Raw genomic sequence first — 27,160 nt, forward strand, 5'->3', positions numbered from 1 at the left:
CCGCGGCTGAGACCCAGCGCAGCCAAAAATAAATAAATACATAAAGTGCTTAAAGCAGTGTTCATGGTAAGTTCTATTGGTGTTAACTACTCCTGTTCCCTGCCTCCTGTGGTTTTTATAAGGATTGAGTAAGATTACCCACCTGAAGAGGTTGGTTCCTTCCTGGCCCATGGTGAACACTGTATACGTGAAACTATTTTTATATTCAGTCAACAAATAGGTGATACTAAGTGCTTAGTACTTACCAAGTAGTTTACATAGGTAGTTTATAAGACTTTACCTGTGCTTGTTGAAGTAGAAGAAAAGCCTTCCTGGATCCAGATGGAACCCGTGACAGTGACACTGAAGATCGTTTTGTGCAAGAACAGGCGGAGCATCCGTGATGCTGCCTTCAGAGCCTGAGTTGGTGCTCTCAGCGCCTCGGCTTTGCCTCAGGAGCTGCTGCTGTTTCTGTCCCCTGTCTCTGTCATGAAGGATCCCCGTTGGTGCTTATCGTTCCCTGGGATCCTGTCGTCTTTTAGAGGAGGACAAAAGCAGAGATGGCAAAAGCTTGAAAGTTCCATTAGCTTCATTCAGCCAGAGAGCCAGCACAAGGACAGGCGATGTGATAACCTTCAAGCCTGTTTTGACCGCAGAACCCTTCTCCAGGCAGCACTGTTCCCGTCTGGATTGTGGTGGGACAGGGAAAACATTATCAGCAGAGGCAGGGTGAATCAGCAATCTTCTCTTCGCCTTTGAGCCTGAGAGTAATCATATCTTCTTTTGAGCCCCCAGCAGCTTATAATGTGCTACCAATCAGCACAGCACTCCTTATGTATCTACTTGTTCACTTATTTTTATCAAAATGGACTTGAATTTTTTTATTTAGTGGATTAAAAGCTTAGTCTTTATTATTGATTTTGATGCTCAGGTTGTCCCATGTTTGGCCAGTGGAAGCTCCTTCCAGCTGGCTTTTGTGTCCTTGGCTATGTCTTGATTATTCTTTGATCACTTCTTTAATTTTTGATACAGAAAGAGGTTTCAGGCTTATCTTAGGCTTTCCCTGCCTAGGGACTGGACTCAACCTTTTTCTAAGGAACCCCCAGGGCATTCTTTTGATTCCTGAGGTATCCATACCTTTTGGGTCCTCTTACCAGTAGCTGTGTGCATGCAGCGTACCCTGCCCTGGCTCGCTCTCTTAGTCTTCTTTGTGGCAAATTGCGGTTTCTGCATCTCCTGCCTTGGAAGGCAGAGTCTTTTTTTTTTTGGCTCTGCTGCATGGGAGTGGAATCCTGCTTCTCTGACCAAGGATCAAACCCACGCCTCCTGCCCTGGGAATGTGGGAGTGTGGAGTCTTAACCACTGCACTGCCAGGGAAGCCCCTGGAAGGCAGATTCTTAACCACTGGACTACCAGGGAAGTCCTTGGCTGGTGATTTTTTAAATTGTCTGAATGTAAAAAAATTTCTTTCACATAAAAGTTTACTCACTCTCCAATTTGTTTTTAGGGGAAGAGAGATGGTCCTAAGGAAGTCAGACCTTTAGATTGCAAGCAGAGAAGTAAGGCCAGTGAAGGTGTATCATTAAGGAAGGATCCTTCCTGCCAACCTCAAATTTCAGACTCACCTGCAGATGCCTGCACACCTACAGGACTTCCAGGTAAAAACTCTTTGACAATTACCTTGATCTCTCTCATTTTAAAATGCACACATACCCATCTCTGAATTATTTCTTGCACACAATTTATAACTGGTTAGCACCCGGGGGTGCGTGGTTTCTCAGTTCTGCCTCAGATAGTACTGATACTACTTTGAAAGTCATCCTTCCTTCATCTTGTTTATCTAATTTCCTATCTTGTTTATTCCCTGATTTACTGAGTGCCTTCTGTGTGCCAAGCACTGTGCTAGACTCTGGGGATGAAGCAGGGACCAGGTCAGACAAATGGACACATAGCTCCTGCCCTCATGAGGCCTGTGGCCTGGGAGGGTTTAAGACAGGGGTGCGTGCAACTGTAATTTGAGGTGGGATGTGCTTCTGTCCAGAAGAGAGGCCTGAGTGGGTGGTAGCAGTGATGGGGATCCGGCTTGAACAGGTTGTACCCACGTAAGGCCCTTGTAAAGAAGGCCTGCAGGTGGCCTCAGAAGTGCCGGGGTCTCTTGGGGGGAGGGGCACTCAGGGCAGAAAGGACAAAAGGAGCAAAGCCCCAGAGAGGAAACCCCCAAAGGAATCCAGGGAGAGGTCTGTGGGGCAGGTGTGTGGGGAGGAAGAGGAGGGAGTGGGAGCCCTGAAATGGGGACGTGGAGGGGTGCTTCACCCTGCAATGGAGGCCCTGGGCTGCCTGCTCGGAACGGCGGCAAGGTCAGAGCTGTACTGCAGGACGATTGAAGAGCCAGGAGATGGAGGTGCTGTGGACCGAGGAGACTGGCAGCAAACATCAGCCTCCTCCTTAGGGCAGCTTGGGGAGGCAGCCTCCTTCCCTGGTGCCCATTCTGTGACCGAGGCAGGGCTGAGCACCCAGAGTCCTGCCCTGTCCCAGAAGGGGCTGATGCTCATCTCTGCAGATCATGATTCTAAGTTCAGGAAGCGGTCTGATACTCCATGTCAATCCAGATCATCAAAACTCACTCTTGTCTGATCCCATCTGAGGATCAGCATCCTAGTCACGTACAGTTGCTTTAGCCATCAGGGATTTATTGAGTTGCTGCTATGCTCCAGAAACATTTCTAGGTGTTTGTGATACATTACTGGGGAGGGGGGGAATCTAGAAGGGAAGTCAAACAATAACCAACAAGTAAAAAAAGGATATGGTGTGTTAAAAGGTAATTAGATGCCATGAGCACAAAAGAGCAGGGAATGGAGAGGGCAGAGGGGTTCGGGGAGATGGGAGGTCAGGCTCAACATTAAAACAGGGTGATCGGAACAGGCTTCCTTGAGTAAGACGTGTTCAGTAATAGGTTTTTAAAGTCTCGATGCTGTAGTGGCACGGGGCAGTACAGTGATCTACCTGCGTCTTCATACATGCATGGAACCTGGCAAAATCTGATAGCTTGCTATTTTACAACTCAGATGCTGAAAATTCAGAAGCGTCCTCTCAGAAGCCCATTGAGGAAAAGGCAGTTATTCCAAGCCCTGAGCAAGTGTTTGCGGAGTGTTCCCAGAAGAGGATTTTGGGATTACTAGCAGCCATGTTACCTCCCTTAAACTCGGTAAGAGACAAAATGGCATTTAAAAAAGAGAGAGAGAAAATAAATAAAAAGAGAGAAAGAGTGCATGAGAGGGTAGTGTTATGCATAGAAAAAATTTTTGGAAAGCCATATACTGAAATGTTAATTGCAATCATCTGTATATCCCTGGGGTAAGAATATGAATTGAAAGTAAGATTGTAAGATGATGCCTGAGAATGTTTATTTTACAGTCAATTGTACCTAAGCCATTTGTGAAAGACACTGCATAATTCCCCTGGCACCAGGCCAGTGGTAAATAATACATGAAGACAATGGAGTGTTTAGTTGGTGTGGTTACCTAGATGTCTTATTGAACAAATTTTTCTCCTCTCTTAACAGGATCCCACAGTCCCCCTGATAGACCTGGAGCATGTGCTCCCGCTCATGTTCCAGGTCGTCATCTCAAACGCAGGCCACCTGAATGAAACCTACCACCTCACCCTGGGTCTCCTCGGCCAGTTAATCATCCGCCTTTTACCAGCGGAGGTAGATGCTGCTGTGACCAAGGTCCTCTCAGCCAAACACAACTTGTTTGCAGCTGGGGACAGTTCAGTCGTGCCAGACGGCTGGAAGACCACCCACCTGCTCTTTAGCCTGGGGGCTGTGTGTCTGGACAGGTAGCCACCCCCACTCTATCCCACCTTGGTGTTCACTTCTTTAGGTCATTGATCTGCTGTTGATTAATTTCAGTGTGCTTCAGTGCTATTTTTGCCCCTGTATTGTCTAGGGCTCTTTAGTGAGAACAGAATTAGTTTTATTAGCAACATTATCAACTGATATTAATGATGTACTTAAAACCCACATTAGAACAGCTGTTGCCACCTGGGTTCTGTCTGCTGATTCAGCTCTCTAGTGATTTTATATATTCTGATTTGTTTTTTCCTGAGAGTAATAGGTACAGGCTTTGAGGTTGAAGAAAATAGATCTATTTTCATTATAAAAGCAGTGCCTTGCACCTTGTCAGTGTCTGGTGCTATTTCATTCCCCCTACCCATCCCTGCCCTCACCACTCCTTGCAGATCTCAGTTCCCTGACCAGGGATTGAACCCAGGCCACAATAGTGAAAGCCCAGACTTCTAACCACTAGGCCACGAGGGAACTCCCTGGTGCTTTTTAAAATATATTTCCTTCCAAGCTGCTTTTCTGTGCATGAATATGAGTGTGCATAAGTGCACATGTGTGTGTGACCATTTATAGAGATTTTTAAAACCTTAACTATAGACTGAGTATTTAAGTAACAAATCTTGATTATTTTCCTCCCACTTATCATTTTTGAAAAGCATCATTGTGGTAGTTTTCAAACTAATCAGTGGCTGGCTCATTGGCGTGTTTATGGGTTTGCCTTGAAGTGTGGTGAGCTGGTGCGTTGCGTTTGGAGCCTGTGCACCACCGCCTGATGGCGCTCTTGCCTTCCAGCCGCGTGGGTTTGGACTGGGCGTGTTCTATGGCCGAGATCCTGCGGTCGCTCAACAGCGCCCCTCTGTGGCGAGACGTCGTTGCCACCTTCACAGACCACTGCATCAAGCAGCTGCCTTTCCAGCTGAAGCACACCAACATCTTCACACTGCTGGTGCTGGTCGGCTTCCCCCAGGTACACCTGTCTGAAGGCCTGGTATCCTCTTCCTGTCTTCATCAGGCATATCAAAGTCCCTATAGCATATATCCTTGGGAGTCTTTTTTTCCCTTTCATAATTTGCTTTTACGGTGCTGGTATATTCTCAAGATTTGGGGATGGTTTGTTCAACGTACATTTTTAACAGTTTAGCCATTTGACTCATTTTATTAGCCAGTAGTTGGCTTTGAATAATAGGTAACTAACCTCCTATTAATAAGTTACAGAGAACTTCAAAGTATGATTGTTCTTCACTTTGGCCTTCAGCTTGATCTCATTTGTAATTTTCAACTAGTTAGAACAATGAAGACTGTGAAAACACGGCTTCATTCAGCAAGCACTTAAACCAGTTCTGTGCCAGGCCTGTGCCAACCCTCGACTTACAGATGGGAAGAATCCTGACCCTGACTGCCTGTTGAAGTCAGCAGCACAAGCAAAAGAGACTGTGTTCTATGCACTTCTGAGTTTCCCTTTCTTTCTCTGTCGTGTTTAGGTCCTCTGTGTGGGGACCCGCTGTGTGTATATGGATAATGCCAATGAACCACATAATGTGATCATCTTGAAGCACTTTACTGAAAAGAACAGGGCTGTGATCGTCGATGTCAAAACCCGGAAGAGGAAAACAGGTCCCAAGCATAATTATTTTATCTAAGAATCAGAGCAAATTTTCTGTATATGCTAAAATCAGTTAAAATATCTTTGTTCTTGCCCCTGCACATGGATTTAAAAAAAAAACAAATTATAGCTCTCTGAATTTCTTTTTCCTGGAGGAGGGCGTGACAGCCCACTCCAGTATTCTTACCTGGAGAAACCCTTGGACAGGAGCCTCGTGGGCTACAGTCCATGTAGGGTTGCAAAGAGTTGGACACAACTGAAGTGACATGTAACTTCTTTTTCCTCATCTGTGAAATGATGTGGTTGAATTGGGATTGCTTTGAAGACTCTTTCTATGTTGTTATTTTATATATATGACCCTTTGTTTTGGGATTGGCCAGATGTTTAGGTTCTGAACATCTACTTTTTCCATCTGCCAGTATCATTTGTTTTCTAGTGGGTAATTTAAACATATGGTGGCTACAGGAATGTAGAGTAACTTCATCAATAGGACAGTGAGAGAATATCATAAGTGCCCTTTTGATTTAATTTGCCAAATCCCAAATGATCTGGAGTCTTATTATTATGTGCCCTCTTCTGCTCTTGAAATAATCTGCTTTATCATTTAGCTTCAGTATTAGGCACTGTCTATGCTGTTTTTGTATACAGTTTGATGTAAATGTCAAGGTTTATTTTATTTTTTTACATGTGAATCTCAGTGTTCTAGGACTGTTTGTTGAACAGACTTCTTTCTCCATTGAATCATCTTGGTAACTTTGTGAAAATTAATTGACCCATATATCTTGGTGTTTATTTATGGATTTTATTATGTTCCATTAATCTATATATTGTATATTTGTCCTTACTTAAATGCCATATTGTCTTGTTGTTGTTAAGTCTGATTCTTTTGTGACCCCCTTGGACTGTAGCCTACCAGGCTCCTTCTGTCCATAGGATTTTCCAGGCAAGAATACTAGAGTAGGTTGCCATTTCCTTCTCCAGGAGATCTTCTGACCCAGGGATCGAATCTGAGTCTCCTGCATTGGCAGGCGGGTTCTTTACCACTGAACCCCCAGGAGAGAAAGCCCTTGAGTGTTAGAGATTTCTCCTGAGTATTGGGAGAGAAATCAGGTCCTCCAGCTTTGTTATTCTTCTTTAGAATTGTTTTGGCTAGTCTAGTTCCTTTGTCTTTTTGTTTAAATTTTGGAATCATCTTATCAGTTTCTATCAAAGAACCTGCTAGGGTTTTGATTGACATAACATTGAATCTGTAGATTCATTTGGGGAGAAATGATGTCTAAACAATACTGAGTCCTTTGATTCAGGAGCATGGTATATCTCTCCATTCACTTATGAAACAAATTTAGGTCTTATAAAATGTACATCTTTAGTTTCTCTGAACCTAGCATGGGATATAAGCTGCCTTCCCTCATTCCTGATTTTAGTAATTTGTGTCTTTTCTTTTTCATTGCATAGACTGCTTAGCCAGAGATTTATCAATTTATTTGATATTTTCCAAGAACTGGCTTTTGGTTTCTTTGATGTTTCTCTGTTATTTCTGATTGCTGTTCCATTCATTTCTATCTTTCCATTATTAATTAATTTATTTCTGCTTTGAGTTTAATTTGCTCTTTTTTTATTTTTCTGGTTTCTTAAGGTGGAAGTCTAAATCAGTGATTTGACTTCATCTTTGAAAGACAATTTTGCTGGGAAGAAAATTGTAGGCTGAGAGTTTTTCCTTAGCATATTTTAAAGATCTTGATCCATTTTCTTCTGGCTTTCATAGTTTCTGCTGTGAAGTCAGCCATCATTCTCTGTTACTCTTCAAAATGTGTCTCTTGGGGAATTCCCTGGCGATCCAGTGGTTGGGACTTGGGGCCGTCCCTGCCATGGACTTGGGTTCAATCCCTGGTCAGAGAACTAGGATCCTATAAACGGTATAGCCAAAACGTTAATAAACAAAATGTGTCTCTTTTCTCTGGCTACATCTAAAATTTTTCTCTTGATCCTTCAGTGAAGGACTATCAACTGGTCCAGAAAGGAGGAGGACAGGAAGGCAGTGACTCCCAGGCCCAGCTAAGCCAGTACTCTCAGCACTTTGCCTTTATTGCCAGTCACCTTCTGCAAACCAGCATGGACAGCCATTGTCCCGAGGCAGTGGAAGCAACTTGGGTCCTGTCCCTGGCCCTCAAAGGATTATATAAAACACTAAAGGTAATGTTGAGTTTCTTCCATTTGCTAATCAGTCTGGCTGTGATCTAACACCTGCAGGGTATTAACTAGAAGGAAGTATCATCTGATTTCAATGAAGAGTTAATCATAGGATCTTGATTATTTTTAGAAATGACTGGGGCCTTGAACAAGGATATCATTAAGGAAGAAACAGAATTTTCCCAGTAGTTGGTTCTCTGTAATTTTTCAGTCCTGCCTCATGGAACCAGGTACTACTACCTTACGGGCACATAACCTTGGAAGATGAGAAGAAAAACTGACAACAGTTTCTCACTTCCCTCTGAACCGCAGCTCCCTCTGGTTCATCATAGGGAGAAAAAGGGGACTGACATCTTATGGGATCTTTAAGCAGTTTGGCATTTGGGGTGAGAGAAGGCAGAAAAGTTGAAGAGCTGAGCAGTAACTGACATGGAGATGGGAAGCCTTGACTTGTGGGGAACATGATTCTTCTACTACTTGAGGGGCATCGGGAGCGAGGGAGGGATCACTTTAAGGATGACCTTCCCAACAGAACTAGCCAAAGAAGAAGGATTTCCTCTGGAAGGCTTACGAGTTCCATGAGTCGGACAGCACTGGCAAGGAGGACATGAAAGGACTCCAACACCACAGGGAGGCTGGTCTAGGTGGCATTTCAGCTCTGGCCCAGCCCTGAGAATTTATAGTTTCATGCTTGAGACCACACGTCTGCTGTTTGTTGACTTCATGGCATTTATCACAATCTGTTGTATTAGTGGTTTTGCATTATAGTAGGTTTGGGAAAATAAACTCCCTGAGGGCAGAGACCATTTATGCCTTTGGATCCTTGATTCCGTAAATATTTGTTGAGCACCAGGTGCCAGATGGAACTGATTACGTAGTGTTGAACTAGAAGGAAGGTCCCTGCTGTCATGGAGCTTTCAGCCCTAACTGTGAGGGAGACACCAAGGAGCCTGCGAGGAAAACCACAGGAGTCAGAAAGAGGCTTCCTGAAGAGGTGAAATCTGAGGTGGTAGATAAGAGTCTGGGCAGAGTATTGCATGCTGGGAGAGAGCAAACTCCAGGCGCAGGAGCAGGCCTGGTTGTCAGGGAGCAGAAGGAACACCTCAGGGCTTTGGGACAGTGCTAAGGAGAGGAGACACAGACGCAGGCAGGGAGCCTGCAGGGGCCTTGTCAGCCATGAACAGGGACTCAGACTTCAGTCTGTAGGACAGTGGGAAGCTTTGGGGAGGTAGAGAGCAGGACCTTAGCATAGGACTCAGCACGTACAATGTACGAGGCTTCAGAGATACTTGTCAAGTGAATAAATTAGAGAGTGGACAGACTTAGGTTATGACTCAGGTTCAGAGTTTCATCTTTCCTGCTGACTCTGGAATCTTCACCAGAAGGTAGGCTTGGGCCAAGAGCTAAGACTGGGCTCTGATAGGGGCCTGCTTCTCCCTGAGTGACCCTTGACTTTCTTCACTCTGAGGCAATTGCAAATCATTCTTTTTCTGTTTGGCAGGTTCATGGTTTTGAAGAGACGCATGCTACCTTCCTGCAGACAGATTTGCTGAAGCTGCTGGTGAAAAAGTGCAGCAAAGGGACTGGCTTCAGTAAAACGTGGCTCCTCCGGGACCTGGAAGTAAGGGACGAGGGTGACTCCTGCTACCGCTTCCTGCTGCAGATTTACAGGCCTGGGAGTTAGAACAGCCAGCCAGCCACAGCTGGGACTGCCCCGTGCACTCTCATCCGGTGCAGATGTTAAAACACTGTCTTACATTTGTCTTCCCTTTTGGAAATAGAGATTATGACACCTGTCCTCCCCTGTCAGGGAAAGTGAATTTGATGTTTGTCCAAAGAATATTGGAAGAGAAGTAATTTGTAGAAACACACGGGTGACCATTATATCATGGTAATAAATCTGCCCTTGAATTATTATTTCCCCTTAAAGTTGCTTTGAGCTAAAATCAGTTTCTAAATTTGTCCTCCACTTATGTTTATTTTATGTAGGATTTCAGTTGATAATATTCATTTTATTGCTTTTCCCCATAAGCCTTAGATTTTTCTTAGTGGAATTACTGTGGTTCCCTGGGGTATTTCTGTGCCAAGTCCCAGCTTCAGGGTAGGGAAGGCTGCTGCTGTATGGGAGGTGCTTGGCTGACCATTCTCAGTCACACAGAGGCCTGAAGTCTAAGAAACAGCTCTCAGTTGTCACAAGAGGATTTGATTAGGTTTTAGGAAAATATGCTGAAACATATTCAGGGATAACGTGGTGAGCATTTGCGCTCTTACTGTTTAGGAAATAGAGCAAAATAGAAAAAATTCTAAATTAAAATAGAAAAAATTGGTAATTAAAATTTTTTGCATTCAAAAATTTACATTTTTTTATGTGTAGAGAATTTGAAAAGTAGAAAAGAAAGAAAAACTCCAAATTTCACCCTCCCAGGCACATCTGCTATTAGTATTTCATGTATTTCCCTTTTCTGATTTTTTTCCTTCTGTGTCTGTATTGCATACATAGATTTGGATTGTATAGTGGAGCCCATTACTGAAATAAATTGAAGTCATGTGATGGCCATTTTTCTAAGTTGTTGGGTAGTTTTCATAACCACCATTTCTAACGGCTGCATATGATCCATAAAGTTGGATTTCAGTTTTTGCCATTAATAAATGCTTCATTGACTATATCATGAGTATAACTTTTTACACATTTTACATTATTCCTAAAAGATGAGTTTCGGAATCAAAGGTTATGAACATTTGTATAGGTCTTTACATTTCACCAAAATGCATTCTAAAAGGATGATACCAACTCACGCTGTCAGCGGCAAAGTTAATAAACACAAAGGTCCCTTACAGTGTTAGTTAGCATGTCTTTGGTTACAAGTACAATTGAACATGCTTCCATATCCACTAATGAATACATTTTTTTAAATTACTTTTTTTGGATGTGGTGGGTCTTTGTGGCTGTGCTGGGGCTTTCTCTAGCTGTGGTGAGAGGGGGGCTACTCTTTGTTGGGTGCGCAGGCTTCTCATTTCATTGGCTTCTCTCTTTGCGGAGCACGCGCTGTAGGTGCACGGGCTCTGTAGTTGTGGTGCACAGGCTTAGTTGCTGTGCAGCATGTGGGATCTCCCCGGACCAGGAATTGAGCCTTTGTCCTCTGCATTGGCAGGCAGATTCCTATCCACTGTACCAGCAGGAAGTCCTAATTTTACACTCTTTCTGTAAATTCTCATGTCTTTTAAAGAGTCAAGTCAAATATTTTCTACCCTTTGAGGGTTAAAGGTCTTCTCACACACTAAACACTCAGGTTCCTGCCCTGCCTGATTTTTGTTCTGTCTAGATTTTGTCCATCATGCTGTACTCCTCAAAAAAGGAGATCAACACTTTGGCTGAGCATGGAGAGCTGGAGCTGGATGAGCGAGGGGACCAGGAGGAGGAGGTGGAGCGGTCAGTCAGCAGCCCTGGTGACCAAGAGCAGAAAAAGCTAGACCCTCTCGAGAGCCTGGATGAGCCCACCAGGATATGTTTCTTGGTATGCTTCTAGGTCATGGTGTGGCGTGAAGAAGGGACTCAGGAATGGATTCTGTTTGACTTGGACTGAGTTTTAGCCTCCACATGGAAATGCTTCAGGCTGATGTCCTGTGAATGCACTTCTGGGAAACTCAGTCTATATTGTACGGAACTGACCTACAAGGAGGGAAAAGCCCTTTCAACAGTAGTTCTTGATGTTTGGGAGTTGTGGACCCAAAAACTTTAGATCGTTTCTCCCATAAACTACGTGTGCAAACACTTACATGTAAAGTTTGACGTGTAATGTCAGGCCCACCCACAAGCCCCCAGTGACAATCTGTCCTCATAATTTCTCAAGTACATCCTTACTTTCCCTGGATAATCCACTCTTCCTCAAAATGATGTGAAAATGGGCAGAGGCTTGGACTTCAAAGGCTCTAACTATGTGAAGAGTAAACAGAGACTATGGGGCGGATGTAAGAAAAGCAAATACAGCTTTTCAAAAACATCAAAAGAAAGTCTACTACTTAGATTTATGTGCCAGTTGTCATACTTGAGGGCAAGGCAGCTACTGCAGGAAAGCTAGCAATGAATAAATACCATTTGGTGAGTAATTATTGACTACTAGCATTACATTTTGTTGGTATAATTTTTTTTCTAATTATCATCTTTATTTGCTTTTTGGTTCTTCCTTTTTTAAAATAACATGCTGTACCCCCTCATCTATATAATCTTTAACAAATGCAATGCACAATCACAGATAACTATGGCACAAATAAAAGTAAACTACCAAAAACACGGACTTCAGAACTAGGAGATTTTCCTTTGAATTTGTAATAGTAATACAGATTTTATAATCCATATTTTGGAGCTTATAATCTTATATGCATGAAGTGTGATGTTCTTAAATTAAGTGATGTGTTCTTAGATTATAACTTGTAGTAACTGTAGAAAATAATTGTTTTATCACTTTTGAGTTCAGGTTATCAGTAATGTGTTAAAGCACTTCAAATTTTCTCTCTTCTGCTTCTTCCTCCTGGCCTCTAGATGGCTCATGACGCCCTCAATGCCCCTCTGCACATCCTCCGGGCCATATATGAACTGCAGATGAAGAGGACCGACTCTTTCTTCCTGGAGGTTCAGAAGAGGTAAGGACGCAGCCAAAGTATAAGGAGCAAGGGAACAAGTGAGGGTGGGACTCTGTCTACCTCCTGCTGACAAGATCTGAGAGGCCAGGAGCAGCTGGAGAACTGGTTTTCGGGTCTTCATAAAGTGCCACGTGGCATAGCTCGTCTTTGAGTTGTGTATTCCTTTAGGAAGAACTTCATATTTGCAGTCTGCCTCTTAGAGTAAACTAGTTATGAATGCAGAGATTAACATAGACACCAAGGTTTCTCTCCTGTATCAATCCAGAGAGCAAGCAGTGTAGAACAGGAACTTCTGGTACATTCTGGTCAAAGTATTCTTTGGTTTTTTTTTTTCCCACTTGTATACATTATTTTCTTGTTTTTTTCTCAAGGGTGTATTAATGAAAGGTATCTTATAACAATATACCCTTCATCTTGGCCAGGAAGTTCAGAGCTAGTTCTTGAGCCTAGCTCTTAAATTTATGGAGAATTTTATGTTTCTGCATCTGATCTCCTCTTCCATTCCCCACATCCTGGTTTTGACTTCTTATTCTAATTTAGTTCCAATTCCAATTTAATTTTCTTTTGTTATTTCGTGTTTCTACACTCCCATATGTATTTCTTATCTACAACCTCAAATCCTTTGTGAAATGAAGCAGGATTACCTCAGTTAGGGCTCAGGAATTTGTTGTCCTGCCCCGCCACAGTCCAGAGGTAGACAGCAGCCCAGGGTGGGTGGGTCGTTTGCTTCCCAAGTGAGCCTGTGTCCCCATGGCTGCCGTCCTCCTCTGTGGCATCAGGGCAAGCTCTCCCACACCCGCTCTTAGTTCCAGCCCAGAGGAAAGGGGGAAGGCGGGGAATGGAGCACCTCCTTAACCCAGCTGCTTGAGGGCAGGCCCCAAACGTGGCACACATCACCTCCCTGGCCTCCCGTTGGCATGACCCCAGTTACATTGCTGTATCCAGTTGCTGGGAGGACTGGGACCCACGTCTCCACCCGGGTGATTGTGTATCTTGCTAAAACTTCAGGGAACTTTGTTTCTAAATGAAAGGGAGAATGGATCCTAAAGGACGGTTTCCATCTCCATCGCAGGCGTCTGGGCATGCCTGCTCGGGTAGGTTAGCACTGTGAGTCTGGTGTTGGAAGTGTAGACCGTACTACCTAATTCCTTAGTACCAGGAAAATAACTCTGATCAGCATTTCTGCAAGTTTCACTGAAGGTTAAACTCTCACCTCTCTGGAACACAGATGCCCAGCTTTGTGCTCCTTCCTTCTCTTCAGGTTTGATGGGGACGAGCTCACCACGGACGAAAGGATCCGGACCCTGGCTCAGCGGTGGCAGCCCAGCCGGAGTCTGAGACTCGATGAGCAGAGTGCCAAGGCCGTAGATACAGACATGATCATCCTGCCCTGCCTGGTACGTGGGCCCCCCCACCGACCCCTACCCCCGGGAAGGAGGGTGTCTACTTGCCCCCGCCACACACCCCAGTGGTGAGATGACCAGGCCTCAGTGACTTGGTCTCTGGGCTTGCAGTCCAGGCCTGTCCGCTGCGAGCAAGCCACCGTCGAGTCGAACCCTGTGACCCAGAAGCTGATCTCCAGCACCGAAAGCGAGCTGCAGCAGAGCTACGCCAAGCAGCGGCGCAGCAAGAGCGCCGCCCTGCTGCACAAGGAGCTCAACTGCAAGAGCAAGAGGGCCGTCCGGGAATACCTCTTCCGTGTGAACGAGGCCACGGCCGTCCTGTACGCCCGCCATGTGCTGGCGTCCTTGCTTGCCGAGTGGCCTGGGCACGTGCCGGTGAGCGAGGACATCCTGGAGCTGAGTGGCCCAGCCCACATGACCTACATTCTGGACATGTTCATGCAGCTGGAGGACAGGCACCAGTGGGAGAAGGTAACCAGGCAGCTGGGCTGGGCACTAACCCCACTCCCTGCTCCTCTCTGCCCCCCGCCCCAAGCCCCCTGTGGGGGTTTGAACAGCCTTCCTCTAGGGAGTGCCTTCCTGGAGTGAAGCCATCTGTGTGGCTGTTCAGCCCCTTGATAGGTATGACCCCGACAAAAGCCGACTCGGGTCACAGCTGAAGTCTCCCAAGTCTTGGCCTGGAGCCAAGCTCACAGCCCAGGCAGACTGGATGCTCAGAGAGTATTTGAAATAACAATCTCACGAATCCCGCCCTTGCAGTCTTCCTTTTTTGTTTTCAGACTTCGAAGGCCAGCTCTCCTTGCTGGCCTGTCTCTTCTCATGCCCCTGGGGTCTCACACAGCATGAAGTCCAGGGGACAGGGTTAGTTACGACCGTGACAGCCTTTTCCCATAATACAGGAAACCTTCCAGGAAGGTTTATGTCTCTGTTTTAAACCATCGTTTCTAGTGTATCTGCTCCGGGTCAGACACTCTGCCAGCACCTGTGTTACATCATGACCCAGGGAGAATTTTATTGGTGAAGAAATCAAACCCAGGAGGCTTGCCCAGGCTCCGAGCTTCTGGGCGACAGACATGGGATCTTACAGAGTCTATGCATTCTCTTCAGTCCAGTGCTGTAATTTATATTTCAAGTTTTCAGGTGGTGACCATCTTTTGTTTGTAAAATCAAATCTCCAGCTGAGCCTTTCAAAGTGGTGCTGGCTTAGCAGACTTTCACAGGGCTGGAAGCATCTCTTCTACCTCCTGCTGTCTAGAATTGGGGGGACCCACAGGGCAGAGCTCAGGAGCCCTAGGCACGGTCTCCAGCTGAACTCCATCATCTTGCTATGTTCTCTGCCTGTTTCCCATCAGATCCTGCAGAAGGTGCTTCAAGGCTGCCGGGAGAGCATGCTGGGAACCATGGCCCTGGCTGCCTGCCAGTTCATGGAGGAACCAGGAATGGAGGTGCAAGTGCGGGAGTCGAAACACCCATATAATAACAACACCAACTTCGAGGTATGAGCCAGGGTCAGCCAGCCTCACCCAGTGCCAGGGCATGAGACTGGCAGGACCCACAAGGGTTGCCGAGTGGCACGAATCTCATCACCTCCCACTGTGGTTCTTTCCCCTAACCCAACAGACGTGGCCTAGAAAGGGCTCCCTTAGTCTCAGCAGCCGTCTGCCTCCCTGAAGCCAATCCCAGGATTCTGTACAAACAAGTCCTCTCTTCTCCTGACCTTGTTGTGAAAACTAGGGGCCCCCCACGCTGGAGGAGAGATTACTTGTCCTGCAGTGAGCTCCTTGGACTGAGACCTCCGTGTCTCTGGCAGAGACTTTGAGTGTGGGTCTGGATTCCATCCTCACTCTATCCTTCTCCTGATGACCCAGCCACACCTGGGGGACTCCCTCCCCTTTGTTTAATTACCCAGAACTGAAAGACCTCAGCTGTTCTATCCTTAACTCTGTACCTGGAGAGGGAGAGGTAGGGCTTTGGATGAGGCAGAAGCGGGGTGGCCTTAGTGGTCCTCATCGGCTTGGTGCTGCTTGTGTCTCATCAGCTCCTTTCAAAATATGGGAGCTGTCGTTCTGAGTAGTTGGGTGACAGAGAGACTCATCTAGAATGTGCTTGTTGACAGCTGAGAGTTTGTTTTACAGAATGTAAACCTCCTCACTCTCTACCTTCTTAGCCTCTTCTCCCCCAGTTCTGGACTCTGTCCCCACTCTTCACCCCTGCACTGTCCTGCCCTGTAAACACACCTACTGAGCCACTGCACTCTACCTCAGAGGGATCGCCTTACCTTTTCCGCCGCCCCGACCCCTCCCCTTCTCTGGGTCCCTCTGGCTGTTCCTGTCTCCTCCCCAAGTGCTGGCCTGCCCCAGCCCTGGCCTTGCCACACCCTAGCTGGCAGTGATCCTTGATAATTGCTAAGTCACTTCAGTCGTGTCTGACTCTGTGCGACCCCAGAGACAGCAGCCCACCAGGCTCCCCCATCCCTGGGATTCTCCAGGCAAGAACATTGGAGTGGGTTGCCATTTCCTTCTCCAAAGCATGAAAGTGAAAAGTGAAAGTGAAGTCGCTCAGTCGTGCCCGACTCTTAGCGACCCCATGGACTGCAGCCTTCCAGGCTCCTCCGTCCATGGGATTTTCCAAGCAACAGTACTGGAGTGGGGTGCCATTGCCTTCTCCGTGCAGTGATCCTGGTACAGCACAAACCTAAACCTGGCTTTCTCCTGCTTACTGCCTTCCCGGGGCGCCCCCTGCTGTCCAGACAAGTCTCGGTGCTTCATTTTAGCACACACGGTCTTCCTTTTCCATCTGTCCCTCCCAGCCTCTGCAGGGTCACGTCACCCCCTCTGCATCTCCTTAGCACGTGCGCATGCGAAGCTCACCCGTTACCTCAGACGCCTCAAGCTCACTGCTGTCCCCTGGACACTTCAGGCTTTCCGGTGCTGTCTCCTTTGCCGGAAACGCATCCCCATGTGCTCGTGTCTCGCTGCTGGCTCCATTCCTTCCTCTCTGACAGTCCTCTCCTGTCCTCAGTTGCACAGCAACCGGGGCACCCCTTCCCTGGGACGTTTTCTGCCCTTGCCTCCCCTCCTCTGAGCTGTGCCCCAGGCCGCACAGTGTTTTTCCTGCCGTGTTGGTAGCCCACGTGCATCCTCCCCGCCCAGCCGGGCCCAGAGCTCCTGGAGGCGGAGGCCCTGACTCACTGCTTCTTCAGGCAGAGTTCTGACTGCAGGACATGGCCTGAGGAAGCCCTCAGGAACTGTCCAGTGACCAATGACGACGGCGTGTCCTTGTATCCCCTCCTAGGACAAAGTTCACATTCCTGGTGCCATCTACCTCTCAATCAAATTCGACCCTCAGTGCAACACAGAGGAAGGCTGTGACGAGCTAGCCATGTCCAGCAGCAGTGACTTCCAGCAGGACCGACACAATTTCAGTGGGTCTCAACAGAAGTGGAAAGATTTTGAGCTTCCAGGTAGTAAAGAAATACCAAATAATACAGACTCGTAATGCTAAGTACTGAGAAGGGAGATTGTTGAAGGATTTGGAACTGGGCTTTATCTGTTTAGTGGGAGGTCCTCACGGGCCTTTCCCTGTCTGCAGTGTCCTGACCTGTCTGTGCTTCTTGTGTGCCCAGGAGACACTCTGTATTACCGCTTCACCTCTGACATGAGCAACACTGAGTGGGGCTACAGATTCACCGTGACGGCCGGACACCTGGGGCGATTCCAGACAGGTGTGTGCGCTGGCCCTCCATTCATATGCTCTCCCTACCCAGGGCACCCTGTGGGTGTCGGTGCTGTCAAGTCACTGGTCTTCGCTAAAATCAAAGCGGATACCTTTCTGTGAGGCTTCAAAGAATTTTTCTGACAAGCCCCACGCGCGTCACTTGTGAATGTACTAGAATTGGGAGGTTGTAACTTCTCTATGGCCAGAAAGAGGAGCTACCTGTCAGGACCAGGGGAAAATGCTGGTTCTCTTAGAATTCACCAGGATATTTTGCAAAAAAGGAAGAACTGAAAATGTTCCCATGTTGCTTTCCCATAAGGCATAATTTTAGGCAAAATTGAAGTGATCGTAGTGGTTTCATCCTACTTATTAAAACTTGAGCAGTTTATGTCTTTTTTAAAATATCTGTTTTGTGGGGCTTGCCAGGATTCGAGATCTTGAAGCAGATGCTGTCAGAAGAAAGAGTTGTGCCATACCTCCCGTTGGCCAAAATTTGGGAATGGCTGGTGGGTGTGGCCTGTCGCCAGACTGGTCATCAACGGTTGAAAGCCATCCACCTGCTCCTGAGGATCGTGCGATGCTGTACCCACAGGTTAGCTGCCTTCCGGATTCGATTCCTTGGCTGGGTATCTGTATTGCAAATATCTCCCCCACTTCGGGGCTTGCCATTCTCTCTGTTAGTGGTGTCTTTGATGAAAAGAAGTTTCTGATTTTAGTGTCTTCCAGTTCACCTGTTTCCTTTATGACAGAGCTTTCATTGTCCTGTTTAGGAAATTTTTGCCTCACTTGACCTTGGGGTCATGAAGGTGAAGCTTAATTATTTTTTCTTCTATATTGAGATCAACAATCCACGTGGAATGAATTTTAGTGCATAGAATATGCACTAAAGGATATGCACTGAAGGATAGAATTAAGCTTCTCTTACACACATTTTTTTTCTCTTTTTTTTTTCTTGTATGGATCTCCATTTGACTCTAAAGCCCATCTTTCCCCTCACACACTCCAGTGCCATCTTTGTCACAGAAAGGTGTCCTTGTACACACGGATCCATCCCTGATTGCTTGTGTTCCAGTGGTCTTTTTGGTTATCTTTGTGCCAGTATCACACTGTCTTATATATTATAGTTTTACAGCAAATTTACATATCTGGCAGTATAAAGTCTTCAACCTGGTTCTTCATCTTCAAGATTGTCTTGAAGATGCTACTTGACCCTGCATGTCCATGTAAATTTTCGACTTAGTTTAGTTTTTCCTCCCACCCCCCAGCTTTACTGAAGTGTAATTGACAGATGAAATTGTAGTGTATTAAAAGTGTAGAATATGATGACTTGATATTCTTTATATCAGTACGTTGTGAAAGGATTCCCACAATCAAGGTAACTAACATCCGTCACCTTACAGGTGTACCTTCTTTGTGGTATGTGAGGACACTTCAATTTCACCCTCTGTCTGCAGTGTGCTTCTCAGCAAATTTCTCCTGTGTTATGGTGTTATACTGTTCTCAGCTACAGTCACCAGGTGTATAATAGATCCTCAGACTTCATTCATCTTACAACTAAAAGTGTCTGCCCTTCTACCAGCCTTTCCCCGTTTCCCACATGTCCCAGCCACTGGCAACCACCACTCTAACTCTGTTTCTACAGGTTTGACTGGTTTTGGATTCCACATAAAAGCGATACCATGCGGTATTTGTCTTCCTTTATCTAGCTTACTTCACTTGGCGTAACGCCCTCCAGGTTCATCTATGTTGTTGGAGATAGCAGGATTTCCTTCTTTCTCATAGCTCAATTATATTTCATTGTGTATGTACACACCACATTTTCTTTATCCATTCATCCGTCAGGAGACATTATTTCCAGACATGTGGCTATTAGGAATAATGCTGCAATGAATGTTGGCGTACTGATAATCTCTGACACAGTGATTTCATTTATTTTGGATATACTCAGAGGTGGTATGGCTGGATCATCTGGTAGTCCTTGAGTTTCTTGAGGGACTTCCATACTGTTTTTCAAATTGTACCAATTTACATTCCCGCCACCAGTGTACAAGGGTTCTCCTTTTGCTCTGCCTCCTCGCTGGCTTTTGTTGTCTCTTATCTTTTGGGTGGAAGCAGTCCTAACACAGGTGAGGTGATGCCCACTGTGGTTTTGATTTGCATTTCCCCGATGGTTAGTGATATCGAGCACCTTGTCATGTTCCTCTGGCCATCTGTATGCTTTCTTCGGAAAGACGTCTCTTTAGGTCCTTTGCCTATTTTTTTCTTTTTTCTTTTTTGCTATTGAGTTGAATGAGTTCCTTGTGTATTTTGGATATTAACTGCTTGTCAGATATATGACTTGCAAATACTTTCTCCTGGCGCATAGGATGCCTTTTCACTCTGTTGATTGTTTTTTTTTTTTGGCCAAAAACATATTTTATTTGTTTTTTTTTTTAATTCAAAAGTTTTAAATTTTATTTTTAAACTTTACAGTATTGTATTAGTTTTGCCATATATCGAAATGAATCCGCCACAGGTATACCCGTGCTCCCCATCCTGAACCCTCCTCCCTCCTCCCTCCCCATACCCTCCCTCTGGGTCGTCCCAGTGCACCAGCCCCAAGCATCCAGTATCGTGCATCGAACCTGGACTGGCGACTCGTTTCATACATGATATTATACATGTTTCAATGCCATTCTCCCAAATCTCCCCACCCTCTCCCTCTCCCACAGAGTCCATAAGACTGATCTATACATCAGTGTCTCTTTTGCTGTCTCGTACTGTTGATTGTTTTCCTTGCTGTGAAGAAGCCCTTTTATTTTGATGTAGTCCCACTTGTTTATTTTTGCTTTTGATGTCAAATCCAAAAAAAAAAAATCATTGCCAAAACCAATGTCAAGGAGCTTACAGCCTATGTCTTCTAGGAGTTTTACAGTTTCAGGTCTTAACCTCCAAGGCTTTAATCCATTTTTGAGTTGATTTTTGAGTACAGTGTGATGTGTATGAAGCATGTGTCCCATCTCTCCTGTCATCAGACAGGAGGGCCCTTCCTGGCTGCATTGTGGGTACATTTCTGCAGTGTGCTGGCCATCGCCAGCCCTCCTTCCTGTAAGGACACTCCCTTAGCCCTTGGATCCCAGGGGCCGAGATTGGAGCGGGCAGAGGGGAAAGGCAGCCCCCAGGGGCCAGGTGGCCACAGAATGACGGCCTGAGTTCTGCCGCAGGCATGAGTTTGCAGGCACCTTTTCCTTCCCGCTCCAGTGCTGTCCTGAAAACTCAACTGTGAAGCCGTCTCTTTAAATCAAACCACTTTTTCCCATTGGTTTACTTTATGAAGTCTTATTCCTCTGGGAGAGAGTGATTCGCTCCAGGATCACACTTAAATGTATAATCAGGAGTCTTTTAAAAATCATATATTAAAAAGAAAAGGCAACATTGTAGATTATAAATGTATAAAATCATGTCCAAGAAATCATAATGTGTGTCCTCGGAAGGACTTTGAACTGGAGTTAAAGTACAATCTTCCTCTGAGTAAAAAAAAACAGTGCAGGCTCAAGAGGCATCTGTCTAGTGAGGAGGACTCTGCTTTACATAGAAAGATTTCTGTCCTGAGCAACTTTATAAGCATATTTCTTATTTTATGAGCTTAAGATCATAACAATGGTTGCCATTATCTTTTAAATCAGATATTTTTTTCCTTTCTGATTATTTAAAACTGTGAACATTGTAGAAAATCTAGAAAACTGACAAGGACAGCCACTGATAAGATTTTTGGTGTGTTTATTTATGATTTTTTTAATATGGTCACACAATACTACACGTGCATTTAAAAAATTTTTTGCAATTTTATGTTGCGTACCTTGGTCTTTTCTACTTAACATTTATCTGGAGGTTTTTTTCTGCTGTCATTGAAGTTCTTAACAACCATATTTAAAGATCCATAAAGTTGATTTGTGTGAATGTGCTGGAGTGTCTCCTTGTCCCTGGAGTTCTGGTTTGAAGTTGAGATTCTGCCCCTTTTCTTATTTGCCATTGGCAACTATTTGTGGCTGCTTAGGGGGTGGGGGGAGAAGGCAATGGCAACCCACTCCAGTACTCTTGCCTGGAAAATCCCATGGACGGAGGAGCCTGGTGGGCTGCAGTCCATGGGGTCGCTAAGAGTCGGACACGGCTGAGCGACTTCACTCTCACTTTTCACTTTCCTGCATTAGAGAAGGAAATGGCAACCCACTCCAGTGTTCTTGCCTGGAGAATCCCAGGGACGGGGGAGCCTCGTGGGCTGCCGTCTATGGGGTCACACAGAGTCGGACACGACTGAAGTGACTTAGCAGCAGCAGGGGGTGGGGGCGGGTAATTGGGACTGGCTTGGCCTGACTTTACTAGATGTCAGGGTGGCAAGGAGCCTCAGAACTGCAGTTCTGTCTGTCTGACATCGGCGGGCATGACCCCAGGAAACTGCGCCCCTCCTCCCACAGCGACCTCTGTGACCTCACGCTGTTGAAGCCCCTGTGGCAGCTCTTTACCCAGATGGAGTACAGCCTGTTTGAGGACGTGACCCAGGCCGGCATCCTCCTGCCCCTGCATCGCGCGCTCACCGAGCTCTTCTTTGTCACCGAGAACCGTGCCCAGGTGAGGGTCTGTGCTTCTGCCCCTCCGCTGGGAGCCCTAGGGTATCACTGGGGTCCTGGCAGAACTACGCAGGGAAATGGGACTGCAGGGAGATGGGCGCCTGCGGTTCCCCTCTCCCCCACCCCAGGGAGCCGGGTCCGCCCTGAGATTGTTTGCTCAGGCCTGATGCCAAAGAGGGAAACAGCCCTTGACAGCAATGAGTTTGGGAAAACAAACCAACGGGCTGTTTTCTTCCTCCTTTTCTTTCCCGTCTCAGCACAATAGACTCATTGACCAGGAGAGCTGAAAGGGCCTTTCAGAGCTCTCTGGCCTATCCCCTGGGTTTATAGTGAGTAGGCTGCAGATGAGTCCGGACACGTGGCTCCCCCATCCCACTCCTTCTGAGGCGCCCAAGGAAGGTGGGCGGTGAGGTGCCCGGAAGAGCGAGCAGCCATGTCCCACTGAGGCTCCTGTGGTCCTGGGTCGTGGGTGGGCGTCATCCCCGGGAGGTGGCCTCTGATCGCTGCACCCTGCTCTCTCTGCAGGAGCTCGGCCTGCTGCAGGACTACCTGCTGGCCTTAACCACTGATGACCACCTTCTCCGCTGCGCCGCGCAGGTACCGCCTCCTCCCCGCCTGCCCCCCCCTCCCCCCGCGCCCCGGTGCAGGCTCCACCCCGGGTTTACACGGAGCTCTGTTCCCAGTCAGCCACTTCCTGCTGGTGTCACAGACAGCAGCCGAGCCCCATTTATCAGTGTCGTTCACGGTAAACCGTAGGGTCAGGAGACACTAGCAAGAATTTGTGTCTTTGAAACCAAAACAACCAGTGCCTTAAATTTATAGTTTGGCTAATCCCTAAAGTTTCCATAGAGTTAGATTTCAGGTATTTTTGGATATAACTTTCTTCCCTAGTAGGAGAACTCCTCTGACAGCTGTTGGGCCTCAGGGCCCCTTTCCACTTTTGAATTACTGAGGATCCCCAAAAGCTTGTGTTTATGTGCATTATAGAGATTGATATATACTGTTAGAAAGTATATTTTAAATTTAGACATTTAAGTTAGAAGTTGAAATATTAAACACTTATTTGTCGATTTATTTTTAAAAATAATCATCTCATTATATTTAGCATCACAGTTGTGAAAACCGACTGTATTTTTCAAGACAAAACCGTGTGGAGAAGGGCAGCGCTGGCTTCCGTTTCTGCAGCTCCCTTCACTGTCTGCCTTCATGGGAGACAGCGGCTTCGCGGAGCTGCTTCTGCTTCCGGTGGCTGTGCTGCCACACAGTAACCCGCGGAGCGCACCGCCGTGCGTGCGCGAGAGTATGAAAGGGAGAAAAGCAGAGTAGTGTCATGGTTTTATTGCGAGAAGGGTTTTCACCGTGCAGAGCCTCTGGAAGGGTCTCGGGAGCTCCCAGGCCCCAGACTCCATGGTGAGACCCTGGCTCAGAGTCCTTGGATATGGACTGCGTCCACAGTGGACAGATGGGGACGCTGAGGCTCCAGGAGGGGAGAGGTGTGCCCGGGGTCTCACTCGAGGAGGTCTCCATCCAGCTGGGACTCTCGGCCAGAGCCCTGCACTCTCTTCCTGGCAGGTTTTCTCAAACCGTAGGTTCGTCCTCCTTCACGAAAGGGTCAGTGTGCGGCTTAGAAAAGTGGGCACCCCCAGTCCACTACAGAGGGGTCTGTGTGAATTGTCAGCTGCCTGCCGGCGCTGCCACTGCAGCTCGAGGAGTCACAGCACACGGTGCAGTCCTGACATCTGACGGTCGTGGCGCCGAAAGCTTAACATCCTTGGCTCCTCCCCCGCCTCTCCTGGTGTTCGTCTCTAACCCTCACTCTCTCCTCGCTTCCCTCCAGCCAGTCCACCCTGCTGGACCAGTGCTCTGCTCCTTCTCCCGGCCTCCACCCCTTCTTCCCCATCCGCGCCCTCCTCTTCCTGCTGCCTTGGCTTGGAGACGAACCCTGGCCTGGCTCTGGGGCGGCTGCCCTCCCAGCACTGCCTCTGGGGCCCCGCCGCTGGCTGTCTCTCCCTGTCTACACTTCTATGTTACTGTCCCCCTTCCTGGAGCTTTCCCAGCTCCCCCGCCCCCGAGGTGTCCTCTGAGCCCCAGCGCGGCCCCTGCTCCCCTCTCGGGGCAGTGAGCACTCTACCTGCCTGTGGAGTTTCCATGTGTCTTGATCGCTGCTTCTTTCCCTCTAGACTGTGGCCCCCTGGGTGAGAGGTACCACACCTGGCCTGCATCTGCCTCTCCCCTGCACCCCTCCAGGGCTCAGCTGCCAGTCTTGTTCTGTCAGCACTTAATGACCCAGAAGGTGACGAGTTTCCCGACCATGGTAATGACTCTCTCCCTCCACAGGCTCTGCAGAACATTGCTGCTATCAGCCTGGCCATCAACTACCCGAACAAGGCCACCCGCCTCTGGAACGTTGAGTGTTAGCCCTTGGTGTGGTGTGCATGGAACTCGCTAATCTGTCCACGAGGATCTTAGATGCCTGCACTCATTCGGGAAGATTCCCGTGGCATCGGTGCCCGGCTCTCCTTGAGCTCCCCCCTTCCACCCCGACTAGAATGCCAAGCAGCCACGTCTCCGAGAACGTCCTGTGTCACAGCGAGGCACCTGCGCGTCCCATAGCATGTGAGAATAAGCAGAGCGATGCGAAATCATTCAGAAAGCGCCAGCTGCAGGCCTTTGGGAATGTTGTTCAGAGGCTACGGGCCCTGAAGACAAGGCCACCGCCTCTCTGGGAAGGGCTCTGTCTCCATTGAACTGGAACTGCCTGCACTTGCCCTTCAGGGGACGACAGGGTCTGCCCGGACCCTCGTTTCTCAGCAGGACCTTCAGCAGCAGCCTGGCCGGGAGCTCTTCTTTCGCTTTTGCTTCTTGAGACCGGGTCGTCTAAACCAAAACCAGTGAGAGCCCGGCCCCCACCCGGTCCCCACCATTCAATACAGGACCTGCTGCCACGCTGGCCTCTGCGTAGCCTCGGCCGTCCCAGAGAACTCCTTGGTGAGAACAAGTGCCCTTGGGAACAGCCAGCAGGCCGCCACGCACGTCCACTGTGCACGGCTCCCAGCTCAGCCGCGTTGTTTTAGTTGTTGTTTTAACACGTATTTCAGTTTCCACCTCATGTTTTTAGAGAGAACCACACTGACTCCCTTGAGAGGGCCTCGGGGGGCACGACCAGGAGATCGGTCATTCAGGGGGACACACTGCTTTGTGTGAAGGAGCAGATCTTGAAGAATACTCTTCAGCGTCTGTACCCAAAGACTCAAAGTGTTATCAGAGGAGATCTTACTTTAGAAGTCAAACAAAAAAACCACACGATTGTATTTCTGCTCCACGGTCGTCGTAATCCATCACGTCCGCCTCTGGGACTTCCCATGGTTATCCGGCTGTCACCTGTCTCTAGCAATAACTACATCAGCTAATGAATGCTGTTTTCCACTTTCCTTTCTGTGGTGGTAGTCTTGCCCTGAAGTGCTGATGATTATCCTCTTTCCAAAGCCATGCTTTGGAGTGTGAGGCTAGGTTGGCAAGTGGCCCGTGGACAAAGCCTCAGTGGGACTCATCACTTGAAGCACCATAGAGCCAGCTGCTTCTTAAGGGTGGGGATCTGGGCCCAAGCATGTTGCCCCTCATACAAGGCCAAACCCACGGAAGGCTCATCATAGCCGGGCGGGATTGAGCAGATCCGCGTGCCACGGCCCTGGAAGCCCCCCCTCTGCAGAGCCCAAGGCTGCGGGTCCTGGAATCCCCTTATTGCTGGAGCACTTCCGCCTTCTGGGTCAGGAAGCTGAGGTGCTGCAACCTTCTGCAGCCCTAGATTGGATTCTCGGCCCAGCCCCAAGCGGCAGGTGGAGCCATTATGGAAGGGAGAATTCACAAGAGGCAGAGACAGAACAGGACCTGAGGCTTGGTGACCGAAAGCCCAAGAAGACCCTGACGCAGGCACAGCCCGGGCCTGGCCCAGTCTCCCGTGGTGTTGGGGTGTGAGTAGATGAGCACTGCTGGCTTGGTAGAAACCCCTTTCTCACCTTTTGCTCTGCTGGCATCCCCAAAGAAGGTCCCAGGCTCCATACCGCCCAGCCCCAGGTGGCTGTCTCCCAGTGACGAGGGAAATCAGAGAGATCACAGTGCTTTGGAGGAGAGGTCCCTGCCATAGCCTCGGGCTCACTGATGCAGAGATGGTGTACTCGCTGCTTACCCTCACCATGCTCCCCCCTAACCTCCCAGACTGGCAGCAGCTGCAGGGGGTCATACCCCTCATGGCAGCAGCCATTGGCTTTGCCCTCCATCCTCCCTCTAGGGAGATAAAAGTGTAAATAAAACGCTGAACTCCTCAGAGCTTCTCTGTGTACACCGCCCCTGCTATTCTGATCTCTCTGTATTCAGTTTGCATAGAATAAGCCTCGGTTTTCCCTTCACCCACAACTGCTGCTCTCCTGCCAGCGCCCTGCCTCCCATCGCCTCTGCTACCAGCCACTGGGTGGCGCTGCTGAGCCAGGCCCACTCCCCTGGTCCACAGCCGGGCCAGCAGTATCCGAAAGTGATTTCCATCCAGACCGACATCCCTCTGATCCTTCCTAGGAGGCGGGACTGCCTGGAGTGAGGTGGGACTGGCAGGAATGAAGGTGTTGTGGAAACATGTGCCTAATCTATAAAGAAATCTGTTCCAAACCATGTATATTGTACAGACAGACGCTGTTCCTTACAGGGAGTGACTTATTTTCATCATCGTTTTTAATTTGTTTTCTTACGGGTTTACGATTTTGAATTTTTCTTATTTGGTTGAAAGAAAGAATTTTGATTATATCAGCTGAGTAAGTTCAGCCTGTAAAAAGGATGTTAAGTTGTGGGTAAAATATGCAAATGAAGAGAAATATATTGTACAAATTCTATATAAAAAGGTACTCTTGTGTGTGGGCTTTCTTATTTTCCCTTTCCTTGCCTCCTTCTGCCTTGCTTATGAAGATGATGCTCGGAGTTTCTACCAAGTCCGTACTGATGGAATTTCTAGAATTCCAAGGCCTTGGGGTAGGAAGGAATCAGAAAGGTTCTTAGCTCCCACCCCCGCTCCAGTAGCTCCTCCTGCCCCTCCCCTGGGTCTGTGCTCTGGGGTCTTATCCTCAGACCCTGCTCCCTGGGCCTGTCACTGTGCACAGCCACTCAGAGGTCTGCATGCACACACACA

General features: G+C 47.7%; 1 protein-coding gene across 7 annotated transcripts in view; it reads left to right on the top strand.

The window, feature by feature from the left end:
- Window positions 1–26,879, top strand: part of ZZEF1 (zinc finger ZZ-type and EF-hand domain containing 1) — a 94,760-nt gene extending 67,881 nt beyond the window's left edge. For all 7 annotated transcript variants that reach the window (XM_086359555.1, XM_086359556.1, XM_086359561.1 and 4 more), the window contains 18 exons: window positions 1,487–1,637; window positions 3,045–3,184; window positions 3,542–3,819; window positions 4,619–4,793; window positions 5,308–5,440; window positions 7,423–7,622; window positions 9,121–9,240; window positions 10,943–11,134; window positions 12,160–12,260; window positions 13,522–13,657; window positions 13,775–14,134; window positions 15,016–15,159; window positions 16,958–17,126; window positions 17,289–17,387; window positions 17,807–17,972; window positions 21,835–21,988; window positions 22,513–22,584; window positions 24,325–26,879. In XM_086359555.1, coding sequence (XP_086215681.1) covers window positions 1,487–1,637; window positions 3,045–3,184; window positions 3,542–3,819; window positions 4,619–4,793; window positions 5,308–5,440; window positions 7,423–7,622; window positions 9,121–9,240; window positions 10,943–11,134; window positions 12,160–12,260; window positions 13,522–13,657; window positions 13,775–14,134; window positions 15,016–15,159; window positions 16,958–17,126; window positions 17,289–17,387; window positions 17,807–17,972; window positions 21,835–21,988; window positions 22,513–22,584; window positions 24,325–24,405 — 2,871 coding nt within the window. In that variant the 3' untranslated portion in view covers window positions 24,406–26,879. The remainder of the gene's footprint in view (window positions 1–1,486; window positions 1,638–3,044; window positions 3,185–3,541; window positions 3,820–4,618; window positions 4,794–5,307; window positions 5,441–7,422; window positions 7,623–9,120; window positions 9,241–10,942; window positions 11,135–12,159; window positions 12,261–13,521; window positions 13,658–13,774; window positions 14,135–15,015; window positions 15,160–16,957; window positions 17,127–17,288; window positions 17,388–17,806; window positions 17,973–21,834; window positions 21,989–22,512; window positions 22,585–24,324) is intronic.
- The last annotated feature ends 281 nt before the right edge of the window (window positions 26,880–27,160 follow it).

This window comes from Bos grunniens, chromosome 19 (genome assembly GCF_055505025.1).
Source record: "Bos grunniens cultivar Pamir isolate PY7600 chromosome 19, Bosgru_T2T1.0, whole genome shotgun sequence".
Lineage (NCBI taxonomy): Eukaryota > Metazoa > Chordata > Mammalia > Artiodactyla > Bovidae > Bos > Bos grunniens.